The 16,906-nt window shown below is 40.7% G+C and overlaps 1 protein-coding gene across 16 annotated transcripts in view; it reads right to left on the reverse strand.

Annotated features, from left to right (window-relative positions):
* The window catches only part of NRXN3 (neurexin 3), a 1,447,961-nt gene that overhangs the window by 49,879 nt on the left and 1,381,176 nt on the right, over window positions 1-16,906 (reverse strand). For 2 of the 16 annotated variants that reach the window (XM_057318696.1, XM_057318694.1), the window contains one exon: window positions 3,577-3,596. The exons of the other annotated variants lie outside the window; for them this stretch is intronic. In XM_057318696.1, coding sequence (XP_057174679.1) covers window positions 3,577-3,596 — 20 coding nt within the window. The remainder of the gene's footprint in view (window positions 1-3,576; window positions 3,597-16,906) is intronic. 16 annotated transcript variants of the gene reach the window in all.

The following is a 16,906-nucleotide window of genomic DNA, read 5'->3' on the forward strand; positions in this document are numbered from 1 at the left end:
TAGATACAATTCTCACAATCCTTTGGGACGGATATAATTATATACTTCTAAGGAGAGCTTAAGTTCAAAGAGGACACAGGGCTAGTAAGAAACAGTGAGGACCAGATACATCTTAGTTAAAGTCTGCATTTGTGCTTCACATAGGCTACTTTTACACCCCTTCCTCCATGATGTTAGTTTTGGACTGAACTGTGTCCTCCAAAATTCATATGCCGCAGTTCTAACCCCCCAGTACCTCCGAATATGACTAGTATTTGGAGATAGGGTCTGTGTTAAAATGAGATCATTAGGGTAAGCCACATCCAATATGCCTGGAGTCCTTCATAAAAAGATGAGATTAGGACACAGACATGCACAGAGGGACGTGTGACGGCACAGGGAGAAGACAGCCATCCATAAGCCAAGGAAAGAGTTCTCAGAAAAAAACCCGACCCTGCTGACACCTCGACCCTGGACTTCTAGCTTCCACAACTGTGAGAAAATAAATTTCTGTTGTTAAAGCCACTCGGTTTGTGCACTTTGCTATGACAGCCCGAGCAAAGCAATGCACGTGACAACCCATATGCTTAGCATTTCCAGACAACATCCGTTTTGAAATACACACATGAAGCATAGAATTTACTGGACACGACAAAGAACAGTAGAAAAACCACACTAGGTAATTGATTTCACTTAATTGACAGTGTCTCGTAGAGAGGTGCCTTAAAACCATGTTATTTATCTTTATTCTTACATTTGACAGGGAGATAATTCAACCCTGCTCCTTCTTAAAGTTAACAGAAAAAAAAAATTCAAACATCCTTTTTTTTTTTTTTTTTCAATTAGACACTACTAAAATGTGCATTGCATTTCCAGCCACTGAAATTGGCAGCTCTATCCTAGAGCCGCCATGATTTGTGTTAGAGAAATGGTGAGCACACCTCCTTGGAGTTTCCTGTTGTGATTGGGCCCTCTGCAGGCCCGCTTTCACTTAGGGAAGGGAGATGGTAAAGGGAATACATGTTAACTGTGCAGAAATGCAGAAGGCAATCATAAGAGGCAAACAGTCTTTTGGGGAGGGTCACAATCACTTTTGATAGTTATAATGCATGACTTATCCATGGAGGGAAGACCTTTCTCAAGGCAGCAAAAATTGTTTTGGGTGTTCGGGGGGATGGATCTTAGATATGAAAATGTTTTTTGACCTGCCAACAAAAGCCTGCAGTACTTACACAAATATACAGTATATCTGTGGTATTAAAATTTTATGGGAGAAGGGTAATTAGGGGGAAAAATTGCCTAAAAAACTCCTTATAGGGTAGTAATAAAAAAGAGGTCGAGAATACACTTCTAAAGGTAATCAGCTGGAAATTAACTGCTGGTGACTTCATTATAAGGACCTTGCAGAATGGCCTGTATGCAGTATAACTAGCTCAGGTTCCTAGTTTTGAGTGAAAACCAGTGAGTTACATGAAAATCTAGTGAACTCGGCTCAAGAACTCAAAGTCAAGCAGAAATTCTAAGAAAGAAAGTTATATTAATTTTCCTTGGCCAAAGATAAGATGTAGAGTTTCCCCCCCCCCCAACACCACCAAGGAAAGTACTAGACTCTGAGTTGAAGGATATTTACTATTTTCCTCTCAGTATCCCCCTGCCTCCTCTAATACTACATGAGTTCTCCCCTGTAACTATGTGGTTTGGGCGACAGTGTCCCCAGCCCCACTTTCCTTCCCATCACCACCTCCTCTTCTGCCCCCAACATGGGCCCCAACCACACCTGCAGACCCCACACATACGCTCTTCCCCATTTTCACGCCCTTTCTCCCTATTAACGGATCCTGTGCCCTACTTTCCAGAGATTTGATTTCTGCTGATCTTTTATATGCATATGGATGAATACATTGTTGTTCCCAGGCAACAGAAACACATTTTGCCAGTAACTACCATTAATGGTGGTTAGACTCCAAGGAGGGTCTGGCAGGCAGTCTAGCAGAGCACGGAATGAGCAGGACTGACTCGTCACAGAGCACAGCTGTGACTCCCAGCTCCTACACTTACAGTCAGTGACCAGGGTGGGGGTGGGGGGGTGAATTACTTCCCCTCTTCAAACCTCAGTTTTTCCATCTATAAATTGGGATAAACACAGGGTCTTGTCATCAGTTTAAGTGTAATGTTAAAAGTGAAGCTCTGGGGGTGCCTGGGTGGCTCAGTCAGTTGAGTGTCTGTCTTGATTTTGGCTCAGGTCGCGATCGTGGGGTCATGAGATTCAGCCCCAGATCAGGCTCCGTGCTCAGTGGGAAGTCTGCTTGAGATTCTGTCCTTCTCCCCACACCCTGTGTGTTCTCTCTGTCTCTCAAATAAGTAAATAAATCTTTTTTTGGTTTTTAAAGTAAAGCTCTGTTCCTGGCATATGGTACATGCTCAATAAATATTAGCTAAAACTAAGTCAATCAATCAGTAAGAGCACTTAAGCCTAGTTACCACTCCTAGTTTAAATAAAGTTGCTATCCACCTATGTGTTCTCTCTTTAACGATTCATCCCCATTAGAACTGTTCTTCATTGCTGATAATTCATTAACTCCATTTTCATTCATTACCTCTGGTTGCATCTGCCATGAAGAGTGGTAAAGAAAAATATACTCATAGAGATGCCAAGAGAGCTTAAAAATCACTGGAAGATAATCTGTTTCCCATGGCTCTGGGTCCAGACAATCTGTGTGGGTTTTATGTGAATCCAGCCCCTTCCTTTCTGTCTCTCAAACCTCATCATCACCAATTACAGCCACTGCCAATGAAATTCCCAAAGCCATTACAAACATCTCAATCCCCTCATTGCCCAACACAGTAACCAATGTTTGCCTGGAGAACCTGGCATCCGACACTCCCATGCCTGCCACAGAACACTGTAGTTTCAGAAATACTGGCTCTGCCAGGGGCAGCAAGCTTTGATTTGCAAAGGACTCAGGATTTAGAACACTATATTTAGGGATTAAAAAAATGTTTTTTTACTACTTCTGTCCCTGCCATATAAAAAACCCTAAAATCACAAACCAAAAGCTTTTGGATGATATGCACTTAGAATCACATCCTAAAGTAATGACAGTTTGCTTCAAAATTACTCTCAGAAAACCCAAGGCTTCCTTTTAGTAGCTCTTTAATTTTCTTGTCTGTGTCCTTCCCCAAATATAAGTAAATTCAGGTTCTGACTCGGAATTTTGGGAAAAGAGGTACGCATTGTTGACTGTTGGTTCCCACGGCTGGTGAGTTATGCTTCACTACTGCAGATATACACAGACTCTGGATAGGATTATCATGAGTAGAACGGAAGTCTGGACTTTGGTCTTTAAATGAAATACAGTAGCCCTAGGCTGCATATGTGCGTATTTTCCTACAATCATATCCATTTTTCATAATTACTCAAATTCCTTGGAAAAAAGAGCACTTAGCCCTCTTGAGAGGAAAAAGATATTTGAACTTTCTAGAATCATGCCTACTAATAACATTTACCAGTTATTAAACACTTGCTATATTCAGACTTCATGCTACACAGTTGACGCATATTCACATCTTAGTATTCATAATAATAAGGGTGCGGACATTTGTAGTGACATCTGCTACTTTTAACTGCCCACCGTCCGTGCTCCTTCAGGGAACAGTACTGCTTTAGGAAGTTCTTCTATTCTTATAGTTGTGCTGGGAATGCTTATCAAGGTGCTTTCTCTATTATCTTCCTATTTCTTTCCTTCACAGTGATTGTCTAAAGCTCTCATAATTCCCAGTGACTAAGCTTAAAGTGTTTACATATTACGGCTCCTATAAGTCAAATATCCACATTATCTATAAGTCCGTCAAGAAAGAATAGAAGGTCTGTGACCACCTCCAAACCAAATCGTTTAATCGTGGCTGGGCTATTAGATCCACCATTTGTGATATATGACTGTATCATCACGGTGCTTTGTTCATCTTTCATTCATTCCTTTATTACTTGAATAAATATTTACTGAACACCTATGTGTCAAGCACTGTAGCCATTATGAAGGATACAGTGATAGATAAACTACAGTTCCACTGCTCTGGGAATTCAGTCTCTGAAGAGAGGGCCAAGTAAACAGGCAAAGTTGATATAGTAAACTGAATGTCATGGCAAGAGTAAGGATAAGGTGCTAAGGGAGCAAACAGCAGGGGAACAGAGAGAGCTCCTGGGCAGAGCGGAAGTGGAAATGAGCCCTGAGGGACAGGCAGCAGTGAAGCAGGGAGAGCTGAGATCTGTGGGCGGGAGGAGAAGGGCATTCCAGGTGGAATCAACAGTCTTTGCAAAGGCTCAGAGGCATGAAGAAGCACAATTCATTTGTATACCTCTGAGAAGGACAGGGGTGAAAAGATGTACCAGCGTGACAGAATGACAGCTACCTGAGTTATCGTGTTGTTCTTGCAAACTCGGGATAATGAGCATGAATTTAATATCCTGTCCTATGGGACGTCTCTCCTCCCCCCCCCCATTCCATGTCTCATCAACGTCATCTGTCACCCTTCCTTTGGAAGCACTTATACGTTGTTTCAGAACGTAGTGCACGGGGCTGATGGCGCCATTCCTCCACAGTGCAGATTAAAGACTTTACCTTGACTTCTCAAGGGGAGGAAAATATTCTTCTGTCCGTGTATACTACCCCATTTTAAAATATGCATTTCATATTTTTAATCCATATGTTGAAATTACCTGGTTCTGTATTAGGATTCATAAAACTAAAGATAGGTATTATAATAACTTTCAATAAAATATCTGTCTGGAAGGAGCCCTCTTTATTCTTTTCCTGAAAGATTTTTTATTGCATTTGTATTCCTTTTATTTCTACCAGTGTTTATTTAAATAAATAAATTTAAATATAAATTTTATTTAGATATAAATTACCTTAGAATAAACTGGGACAGAAGAAAGCTCAAAACTCTGTCCACCCAAGTAAATTTATAGGTGTATTCACCTTTCAATTCCCTCAGCTTCACAGACCTGGCTTCTCATTTTCCTCCAGTGAGTTACTGTGTCTGTAATCACCTGCTTCTAATTATTTACTCTGAAGGGGTCTACCTCACAGGAGTGCCCCCCCCCCATTCTTCATCGCCATCCATTAATTTGGCATTGAGAAAAATGTCTGCTGCCGTGGTCAGAAGAGCTCAAGGTAGACTCACCATGTCCCCTCCTTCCTGCCCAGAGGCCTATTTGTGACTTAAAATTCCCACCTTTAGCCCTTTATCTTATACTGAGAATCGGCTAATCATTGGGGGGGGGGGTGGATAATCATTTTTCTCCACCAGCTCCTTGGAAGCACAGTTATGTGACCGAGATTAAACGCAAGATAAAATAAGTCCTGCCGCAGAACAGCTTTATGAAATTATAAATAACACACTCGAGAATGATGATCGCCTTTCTTCCCGTGAAAAAAGAAAAGAGAAAGGCCCATAAATATTCTGAAGTCCCACCGAAAACAGCCATGCATCTCTGCAGCTGCTTCATGCTAAAAAGAATTCAATTCCTTCACATGCTTGGTGTTTTCGTTTTTCCCCTCTATACTTCTATTCCGTGACAAAGTTGGGGTTTAAAGTATTTCATAGGAGAGAGGGAGTCATGATGAACGTTTATTCCCTATTGAAATAAAGGATATCTAAGATACTTTTAATTAAAGAAGAACTCACAGACTCTCGGTACATCTGTAACCTTTAATGCGATTTAAAAAAGCCTGACCATCACAATTGAAGTTTATCTATTAGGATTTTCTTTATCAAATTGTTGCCACTGCGTAGTCCCAATTTAGATTAACGCTTATAGATCTCCACCTGACGCGTGCGCACACGCACGCACACACTCACACACTCACACACACTACTGGATGATTTTTAGACTGAACCAAAGACAGAAAAAGGCTGGATCGTGGGGCAAACATGTTAGAAGCAATAATCTCTCCCACCAGCCCCATCACTCTATCCAACTCAAGGCCAATATAGAAACAACCCTAAAACATGGTAAGATGCATGGGTGGGATTATCAATACCCTCATTTTATTCTGAACACCCCCCTTTATAGTTCTCTTCAAACAAGCAACTGACACTATTATGAGAAAATGAAACAAACAGCTTGAACTTGTCATACTCAAGTGTGAGAGGTCGGGGCATACCACGAGACAGGTTCTGAACGACAGAGACAGAGAGACAAAGTTCCATCTAGTTAAGATGCTTTCTGAGTTTCCTCAGGTCTTACCTCTATGTGCCCATGTAACTTTATTGGAACAACACCCTGTGAATTTTAAAACTGTCTCCTGTAGTTCATGTTATTGTGGTTTTTCAAAAATAATCCTTTCCTCGTTTCTCTCCACCCACTCCTGGAGATAATCACTTGCCAAGTCAGATATGAATGTCCACATATTTTACTTGACTCCTATTTCCATGGAAGGAGAAGGCTTTAAAGAGAATTGCCCTGGGCTACAGATATGGCATGCAGCATAACCTAATTCATTTAACTGGACCAGAGCTAAGAAAACTGAATATAAAGAACAAACAAACAAAATTGCTCTTGATATGTGATATTAAGTAGGCACACATTTACTCAATCCATCTTCCCTCAGCAAATGCTTATTAACTGCTTCTGATACGCCACTCACTGCGCTAAGCGCTAGACAGACCCAGTCCTTGTCCTCACGTGGCTTATAGACTGTAGGGATTTGAGCCAGGCTAAACTAGAAAACACTGACTAGCTCCTAAACCATCAGCCGCAAAAACATAAAGTTAACGTGAGGTCCATCAGTGGTACCCACTGTCACAGAAACTGATTATTCACAGGCATTCATGATAGCAGATCATACAGGAATCCAACGAAATAGTACCACCAACGTCCCTTTAAATTCTGCTTGCTCTCAATAGCCTCCATATTCTTCCTCTTCTTTTCCACACTGCAGATACTAGAGCAGGATGAGAAAATGGCATGATGTATAATAACTTTCACTAATAAATTAACCTTTAAAGAAATCCCTTGCAGACTCAAGATTTAATTAACAGCGAAAGAACCAAGCTAAGCTTAGCCAAACTTTGTGCCAAGGATTGGGGTCCTTTCCTTCTATCCTTGAGGTCTTCTCAGATTATATAATTAAATGTGGTGTGGCATCTTTTTTTTTTTTCCTTCCTTTCTTTCCAGTTTTAAGATTTCTTCCATCTGCTCAAAAAAGGAAGGGTGGATCAAGAGAGAGGAGAGGGAGGAGGGAAAAAAGAGTGGGTAGAAGGGGGATTAATCTATCTGTTGTTCAAGGCAGCCTGACAGAGGGAAGAGGAGTATTGAACCACAGAAGATTAACCAAACTTCAATGTACCTTCCCAAAAGCAGGAGGAATGTAATGCTACGTGGTGTTCCACTGATAAGCAAATCCCTCCAAATCCTTTCAATTTATTTCTTGGCCTGGAGAAATTACATATTATTGAGGAGGCAGGAAAAAAAAAAATACAAACCACCCACCCAAGCACATACCATCTCTAGGAATTTAGACCAGGAGCCTGTCGATTATATACACCTAAGGTTTGGCTTTAGTAGTTATTTTTCTTATTGGTACAGCTTCTCTCTAGTCTGGCTAGTCAGAAAGGTGTGGCTGTGTTTCCACCGTAAACTCTTGTGCTTTTCACCACAAACTTTGTTTTCAGAATTTAGGGTCTAACCATTATAAGGGAATGCCAAAATTTTAGCTGAAGTTCCAAGGACCTAAAATCTACTTTTCTTGCTTGCTTATCTGCTTGGCAACCTGCCCCCTTCTTTTTTTCTTTTTGGTGCTATATCCATTCTAAGTAAGCTTTTTACTCCAATATCATCACCAAAATCAAGCCTCTGTTTTTAAGGGGCGAGTGACCAGGTCAAGGATTAATGGAACCCACTAAAAGTGATGTAGGTATCAGTTAATGGATCTTAACATTCTGTACAAAAGCCTCTATCATGGAGAGCACCAATGTGTGTTTTTTTTGAACCAAAAATGTACTTTTATTCATTTCTCCATGTTCTCTCTCTCTTCAGGGAAAAGAAATGGGTTTTGGGAAAAAATAAGAAAAATAGAATCATATTTCTTTGTGGAGATGATTTTTCTCTTGGCCTTCTATTCTGTAGCCTAACCTTACCACTCAACATAGGAGAGACAGCCCTTCCTGGCAATTTGAGATCACAGCGTAAGAAAGCTTAATAATAGACCCAAACTTTGGAGGAGAACAATGAGTTGCAGGATAAAGCCAGTCCTGGATTTTGGTCAGCAATTCTGAAAAAAGCTGTAAGGTAGCCATTCAGTCCAGAGAAAATAGCAGTGGTTCTCAATCTTTGGTCACTGATAAATTAAGGTGCTCTAGATGAGCAGGAGACAAAGAAGTGGGAAAATAGCAAAATATTGGGAATCAAACATAACCATATATATATATATATATATATATATATATATATATATATATATGTATATATATGTGTGTATATATATATGTGTATATATATATATATATATATATATATAGAGAGAGAGAGAGAGAGAGAGAGAGAGAGAGAGAGAGAGTCTATGGAAAGCCACTTTTACTGAAGACTGTGCAATGCGTGGGACCATCTGTTATGTCTGTGAATGTAGGAAAGGGCTGAGAACAGCTACCTTGAAAAACTGAAAGTATGACAGGTTCATGCCTAATAAGAAACTAAGAAAGAAATGCAAGCTCAAGACAACATAAACAGAACAAGGAAGAGCATATTAGCCCAACTGGGAACCTACCGAGTATGTGGCACAGCAAACTTACCGAGAACAATCAAGTGCAACAAATTGAATGTAAGATACAACTGACACAAAGATAAGATTGTTTTTCCTTATTGCACTGAAAAGAATATCTCCCACTCAGCCATATAATATCATATTAGAGAAGGCAGACACTGGTGTCAGAGTGACAGCAGCAGTTAAAGCAAGTTTTGTGTATTTGATATTTGATTTAATAGAACCCTGAGGGAGTTACAGGGAATCTGCAGTACATTGGAGTCAGAACTCTAAGTAGAAAGTGAGAGTGCACTGAATCACATGGTATCAAACCCCAAGAGAGGGAAAAGTCAAAGGACTGTGGCTTTAGATTGAGGATTTATCCCTAGTTATTCATGTCTCAAAGGCAATACCAGCCTCCCACAAAGGAAGACTGGGGGATGGATTCAAATAGTCTTTGACTAGTATGATAAATCCCAAGTTAGAGAAAGTCTTCCGGTAGGGCTGCATGAGAAATTCAGGATGGAGTCACTCACCCTACAGAAGCCACTTCCTCAGTCACAGCTGCAACACACCTTAAGTGGATTATCTTATCTTAGATATAGATTCAAAACAATTTACAGAAGCAAACACAACAGAACGTTCATGTGGGGAAAACTAAGACTAATTCATTTCTCATTTCTTATGGACAGCAAGGCTAGCAATCTCCCCCTAATTTATAGGCAAAAACACTCCTTCCCTATCAAAGTGGAGACTGGAAATAGAGCAGTTGTAATCCCAGACAGGAGACCTAGGCGGTCACATAGGGTTCTATGCTCACAGGGGCCTTGAGCTTGGTTTCATGCTCTGTTCTCACCACCTTGAAGTTCTTAATCAGTTTCTTTTTGAACTTGTGTTTTATAAGAGAAGTTCAATGAGACAAGGGAGCATGTGCATAAGGAAATGAGATACATGCAATGTGTGTGTCCAGCCCTGTTTCTTGCTACGCCATCTACAAACAGAGTCTTTGGTGCTCCGTGGGCACAGGATTCTGTGGACCCATCATGTAATGGAATAAGATGAATCAAACGGATTGATCTGAATTAATACCCCCATCTTTTTTCCTGGGAGGTTAGTTTTACCTTTTAGACAAGAGTGACTATGGATAAAGTCTTAGTCCAAAGCTGACCTCCTTTGCATTTCCTTTTTTAAGAGTTTTCTACCATATCCTCTGATATGAACACACAGGTAAGTGTGTTACATCTACTGAGTAAGTGGGGCTCCCACAGGCTATGCTTTCCTTTTGAATCAAAGTTGCTTAGAAAGCAGAGAGAAGGCAATGGTGTTCTAAGAACATAAGCAACCAAGGAAACCTATCACCATCCTTTCTTACTTCTCTGTCTTAGCCAACCACTTACACTAAAGATGACAAATAGAGAAAGGACCACCCAGAGGTTCCTTCTTTTCATCCTACCTTTCTATCAGTAAGATGAAGGTAGAGAGTGTCAGAAGAAGGTGCACGTACCAAAAAGTGAAATAAAGACAGGTGAGTTAGTTTTGTGCAGTCTCCACTCTTCCAGTAAGAATAAAATACATATGCAGACGTGAGCTATGAAATTTGAATTGTGTTATTTCAGTGATTCTGCACTCGAATTCAATGCTCTCATATTTGCATTTAAAACTAGCATCATACAATATAAAGATGAGTGGTAATATGCTAATAATCTAAATTTTTTATTTTTATTTACTTAAAATGGCATTAAATAGCAAATAAAATGTCCTGTGACAAGGTGAGGGACTGTGGAGAAAGAAAAAAAAGCTGGATATTTTTCTACTTTTTTTTCTGTTCTTTGAACGAGGGGCCCCTTTGTTTTATTTTGCACTGATTCTCTCAAATGCTGCAGCTGCTCCTGACAACAGTTGTGCAAAATGCCTTTGAGCCAGGCCAAAGGGTTCTAACATGGTTTTTAGAAATTCAGATGATGACAAACAGTTTATGCTCCTGGGTCTGGCCTCACGAGTGTGGGTCATAACCAGCCTTATTCTCCGATGAGTACTTTGGGAGAAGAGCACTAGTACCCCCCTTCCCCCACACTGGTTTGGCTCTTCTGTGCCAGTCCCTTCCACCCCCCTCACCTCCATACCTGTCTGCACCGAAGTTTAACATTCTAGAGAATATCCCATAATAACGTCCTGGGCTTTGTTTATTCCCTCTTCTTTCCAATCCTGAGAAGAGTTTCAAGGCAACCACTTTAAAAAAGAATTACGATCGCATAATTTTCTAAAAAATTTTACAGCGTTCGTGCACACAGAGAGCAGTGTGGTGGAGGGCAAAACCAAACTGAGAACAGATGATACAGAACCAAGGACCTCTGCCAACACTGAATGTGGGGGAAACTTCCCTCTGAGAACTCTGAGGGCCAGCTGATCTTGGGGCAAGTGGGCTGCACTTCCAAACCGGTCCTCTAGGAAGAGAAAGTCAGTAAATACCAATACTGCTGAGTCAGTGCATCTTTAAAAACTTATGTCAGAAGAATATTTTTAATTTATACTCTGACTCTTTGAAAGAAATCAATATGTCATTTGCTGGGACTTTTTTTTTTTTTTTTTTTTTTATCCAAGGATCTTTATTTAGCTTTTCTGTGTTTTTTTCCCCCTTGTCTTCTAGAGTACGGAGGAAAAAGTGTTTTGTTTGCATTCGTATTGATTTGATCACTTTGAGCAAAAAATAAACAACTAAATATAGCAGAGTAGCTTTAAACAATCTTTTAGGGATCAAGATCTCTAAGCAACATAGTCTCTCATTCTAGGTGATTGGAAATAAACAGAAATCAATAAACCAGGATTACTCAGCAATAAACAAGAGAAGCCACATTCATAATTTAAGAGGCTTCTTTTCATGCATTTATTACTGAAGAATGCACTTGAGCCCTATTCTATTTTTACAGCCGCATAGATTTCCTCCCAGCATGTAGTCTTGTTTTTCTTCTAATTCTTTCTTTTTTAATTTTTATTTTTTTTGAGAGGTGCTGAAAAGAGCCTCTCTAACACGTATCCAGAAGCTCCCACATTCCTAAGGCTGCTCAGAGGAACCAACAGACAAAGAAGGTGCTTAGCACACAAGGTGAGGATTCAGCTCCTCAAGCTCTCCCCATCTCAGCCCTCTCTCTGTCCAGCAAAGTTCCAGGGAAGGAACAACAGGTGGCATAATAGGGGGGCAGGGCCTGATGGATCATGGTCCTTGCCTTCGAAGTGTTTACACTGTAGCAAGAAAGACAAGTGTTGGAGACATTGTCAATATCCATTCTACTCTTCCTCCTTTCTAGGGCTGGCAATGGGACCTGCCTAAACAAGTCTCCTTTGCAACTAGATGTGGCCACGTGGCATCAGTCTGGACAAAGTGACGGATAAGGAAATCTGCTAGAGGTTCTAGAAATACTTATTCTATTACTAAGAAAAGAGGAAGAAATGGCAGGTCCTACTGCTTTCCCTTCTTCCTTGTGTTTGGATGAGATATTTGGAGCTGTAGCAGCCATCTTGTAATCAGAAGCTTGTAAGTATGACAGAAAGAACAAAAGACCTGAGAAGCTGACTCTGATATTGTTAAATGTTAAATGCATGAACCCAAACAAGTAGTTTTCTACTTTCCAGATTCCAGAATTCTTGTGAGAAAATATATCCCTTCTTTAATTACTGCAGGTCAAGTTTTCTCTTACTAGAAGCTGAACACAATCAAAATGGAGAGAGCAATGCATAGAGAGCAACCAGAGACAGAGAGACACAAGGCATCATGTGAGTGGTTTCTGCCTTTGGTGGACCGCAGTCACCAGGTGGCATTTTCATAATATCCAGGAATGGGACTTGGAAAGCTCCACAGTGATTACAATGTTCTTATATGACAACTCTATGGCTCAGGTGGAAGTCCAAAAGGAGCTTGAGAAAGGAGAGATTATTTTGGAGTTACGTAAGTCGGGATAAGCATTTTCACCTTAGTGGCATAATATATTTTGAACGGAATATCCTATAAGTATGTGCCATCCACCTACCCCAGACAATATGGCACCTCTGTCTATGGCACCATTACCTTCAGGAACAAGCCCAAACTCTCAGGGTCACCTCTGAATCCGCGCTGCTCAGCATCCCACCTCCAGGCACCAAGTCCCATGAAGATCATCTCTAAAACGTCATTTTGATTTCTACGCCCTGGTTGGTTGCTTATGCTGATGAATCTTGAGAATCTTTAATCAAACTCCTGCCTCCACTTACCTGTCTTCAATGAACCCAAGAAAGCATCACCAGAATAAAAACACAGCTTTCAATGCGACACTCTCTTGGTTTAAATTTATCCCATTGCCTATCAAATGAATTCTAGGCTTAAAAAAACAAAAAAAAAAATTTTTTTTTTTTTTTTTAATTTCAAGATCTTCCACCTCTGGGCTCCACTGTAACTTTGTAGCATGTCTTTCACTACCATTTGCCCCTGTAAGCACCTCCACACTGCAACTATTAAATAAATATTTGCCAGGCTTTGAATAAGCCTGGTAAGTTCCGACAATGTCCTGGCTTATAGCATCCTTACTCAGCTCTACCTGCATTTCATTCCATTTATACCTGGTAAGATTCCACATATCCTTCTTTAGGACACCATGCCAACACATTTTCATGCAGCTTCTTCCTGATCCTATGGCTGAAAAATAAAATATTCTGGCAGGCTAACTTAGTACTTTCTTTGAATCTCGCTTAGTGTACTTACTATGTTCTGACTTATAATACACACCTGAGTTATGTTCTCCCTTCTACCTGATGGCTACTTAAGCAGTAGATAGAGCTAACCATACTATCAAGGGAAAAGTGTTGTGTGGGGCGTCAGAAAACATAAGCTCTGTCCCCGGAGGGGAGCCCACGGAGATCACAAGCGCTCTGCACTTGGGTTTTCTCCTCTGTAAACTTCAGACAATGACGTCTACCTCATGCTCTTGTTGGGTGGATTGAAATGGATTATCAGCAACTTAGACATGTTACTATTGTGTGATGTGTTGTTAATGTGTGATGTGTTATTAAATATTGGTTTGATATTATCCAGACGACTACAGTGCTGGACCACAGCTTGGGTGCATGATATGTGTTTAAATGAATAGCAGATGCTCAGGGAATGTCTATGGATTCAGATAGAATTGGATAAGCCAGAAGTCATGTTTAAAGGGTGGAAATGATATGAGTGGAAGAGAGAAGCACTTCCCAGTGTTGTCAGATTATTAGTAATTCTTTTTTTTTTTTTTAAGATTTTATTTATTTGACAGAGATAGAGACAGCCAGCGAGAGAGGGAACACAAGCAGGAGGAGTGGGAGAGGAAGAAGCAGGCTCATAGCAGAAGAGCCTGATGTGGGGCTCGATCCCATAACACCAGGATCACGCCCTGAGCCGAAGGCAGACGCTTAACCGCTGTGCCACCCAGGCGCCCCAGATTCTTCGTAATTCTGACCTTAGGCGGTGTCAGGGGCAGGAATGCTTTTATAAGCTTTGTCAAGGATGGGAGTTGCTCTGCAAGAGCATATTTGCTTTCAAGACACGTTATGTCTCATTGGTCCAGACAAGCCTATGGACAATTTCCCTTCAATTCTACAACCACGTACCAGAGGGTCAACTCCTTACCTGCGGGACTACAGGTTTAAACTAAGTCAAATACCATGTAGTAATCTGGATATTGGGACAATTTAGCATTTTAACAGACCAGCCTTTTGCAAAAAGTCCAGTGAGTGCCAAAAAAGAGATTTGGGTTTTGCTTCTCATCGTTCCAAAGAGCCTTGGCTGAGCAGACAGTAGGAAGAACCAACCTATGGTTCTTTGGTCACACTAGCCCTGTCTCACTTAGACCTTTAAGTAGAATTCTTTATATGAAAGAAAGTAAGAGTAAATGTAATCGCTCTGAATAAATGCCCTGTAAAATGACTTCAGCAATTATGCTGTTTGTAAGTACCTCTGAGTCCATTAAGATAAACATCTATCTTTGAATATTCACATTAAGGCACTAGACTGTTCTTTCTTAGATAAATCTTACTTGAACACTGTGCAGTTAACAGTTTACCATCCCTTGCTCTTCTTCTCTTCGATGCACACATTAATGCGTGCAGGGGGGCGTGTTTAAATGGTGCTAGTCGCAGAGCGCACATTACCACACAGGGCAGTCTCTAAACATCTTTAAATGCAAAATAAATATACTTTAGGTTTTAAATACCTTTATAGGCTGTACACCCAGGAACACGTCAGACTGGACTCTTAATTTGCCATGTAAGTAATATCTTAGAGGCAAAGGCAATAAATGCTTATATTTAAAATTGTTTTAATATGCTTCCAATTGCTCAGCACACAGAGGTTCAAATGGAATCTAATTCCCTAGTTACTCCTCTTTAAAAAAATGTATCTATTTATATCATAGGATAGATCTTTGGCTATATTTGTATTTTAAGATTGGGCCCTAATTTCATTAACTTTTACAGTCAAACTGGGAAAATACTCAAAGATCCCCAACACCTATTCAAACCATTAGTTTCTTCTCTGTTCAAGTGAAGGGCAGACATACCCCATAAACAGTGCCTGGCTTTAACTGCCTTCTGTGGGTGTCACGCTGGCTATAACAATGATATCAGCAGGGGTAATATAAAATTTAACAGTCAATATTCAACAATCAGTGCAACAGGAGAGCAGATTAATCAGAACGGACAGTGGCCACAGCCCTGGAGCTGGGTCCTGGAAGCTTTGGCTGTCCCAGGCCTTATGGTACCGACAGAGGGGGAATCCTGATGGGAGGGATGCAGGTGAAAGGACAGGACACTTGGGGTCTTGAGGCAATGGCTATTAATCAACCAGCTTCAAAGTGTTTAAATAATTTTCACAGATTTAAACAGATTGTTCAGCAGATGATGCTACGGACGCCAAGGTGATACATTGAATCTGTCTAGGAACAATTTCCTTGACATTGAGAAAAATTCTGTTGAGTGCTCTCCAAGGATATTCACACCCAGGTAGGTGCCTCACCATTCCCTTATTCAAGTCTTTTCTGCTTTGGGGGAAACAAAAAGGCATGTGTAGTGGCCCCAGTCCTCAAGCTTATCATTAGGTAGGTAAGTGCCTGGGATAGATGTCCTTAAGTAATAGTAACAAAAAAATTTGGCTTGTGACAAGATATAGGATATTAATAGGCAGGGTGGGGACAGATAAGCCAGGTGAATGTCACAAGTTAATGCAGAGAAGCAGGAACGTGTAAGAAGGAGGGAATGTGAATAAGAAACCAATTTGGATTGCCTGGAACATAGAGGAGATATGGAGAAGTCAGGTTGTGGAATAAAAAAAAAAATTATATATATATACATAGAGAGAGAGACGGACAGACATGAAGAAAGACAGAGGAGGTGGTGATGGCTCCAGGGAAACCTACCTTTGTCACCTGACATACACACCAAGTCAAATATGCATTAATCGTGCACCAAGATGATCTTTCTATACAAATGCCAGCACATGCTGTTTGCTTAATCCCAGGAGGAAGGCACATCCCGAGCACGTAAAGGAACTGGGAGGCCAAGCTAATTTTCACTGCTGGGGACACTCAGCTGAATGAGGACATTCCCGTAGACACTCCGGAGACGGCGATGAACGCAGTGCCTGTCTGCACCTCTTCTTAAGTAAGGCCTCCATGAGAAGGTAAAAAAGCCTTACAAAGAATTGGTATCTGTGGGTAAGAATTTTACTCTCCGTTTGGAAATTTATCCTGCAGGGTTTTTCTGTCTTCCTACTGAACAAAATGTTTAGCTTGAGAGACAGTTAATAGAGCCTTTCAGAGTTACTCTCCACACTGCCGGAGGTGATTTAACGCCACACATTTGGGATGGTCATGTAAATGCCTGTGTGTGTGTGCGTGCGCACGTGGGTGTGCGTGCACATGTGTGTGAGAATAACAAAAACATCAAAGGGACAAAGTTTTAATGGCCCAACAGATTCCCAGCTGGAACACACTTCACAAAGGGAAAGTTATATAAAAGAAACTTGGGCAGCTTTAAACACCATCTGGGCCATGCTGTGCTCATTTGAGCTTTACCTGTTTAAAAAAAAAAAGGCAACATAACAAAAAGTACCTACAAATACAACTAGAGAAGAGATTTTCTGATTCTTTGGAGATCAGATGCTCTTGCCTTCAAACATGTGCAAC

Source organism: Ursus arctos, unplaced genomic scaffold (assembly GCF_023065955.2).
Source record: "Ursus arctos isolate Adak ecotype North America unplaced genomic scaffold, UrsArc2.0 scaffold_25, whole genome shotgun sequence".
Classification (NCBI taxonomy): Eukaryota; Metazoa; Chordata; class Mammalia; order Carnivora; family Ursidae; genus Ursus; species Ursus arctos.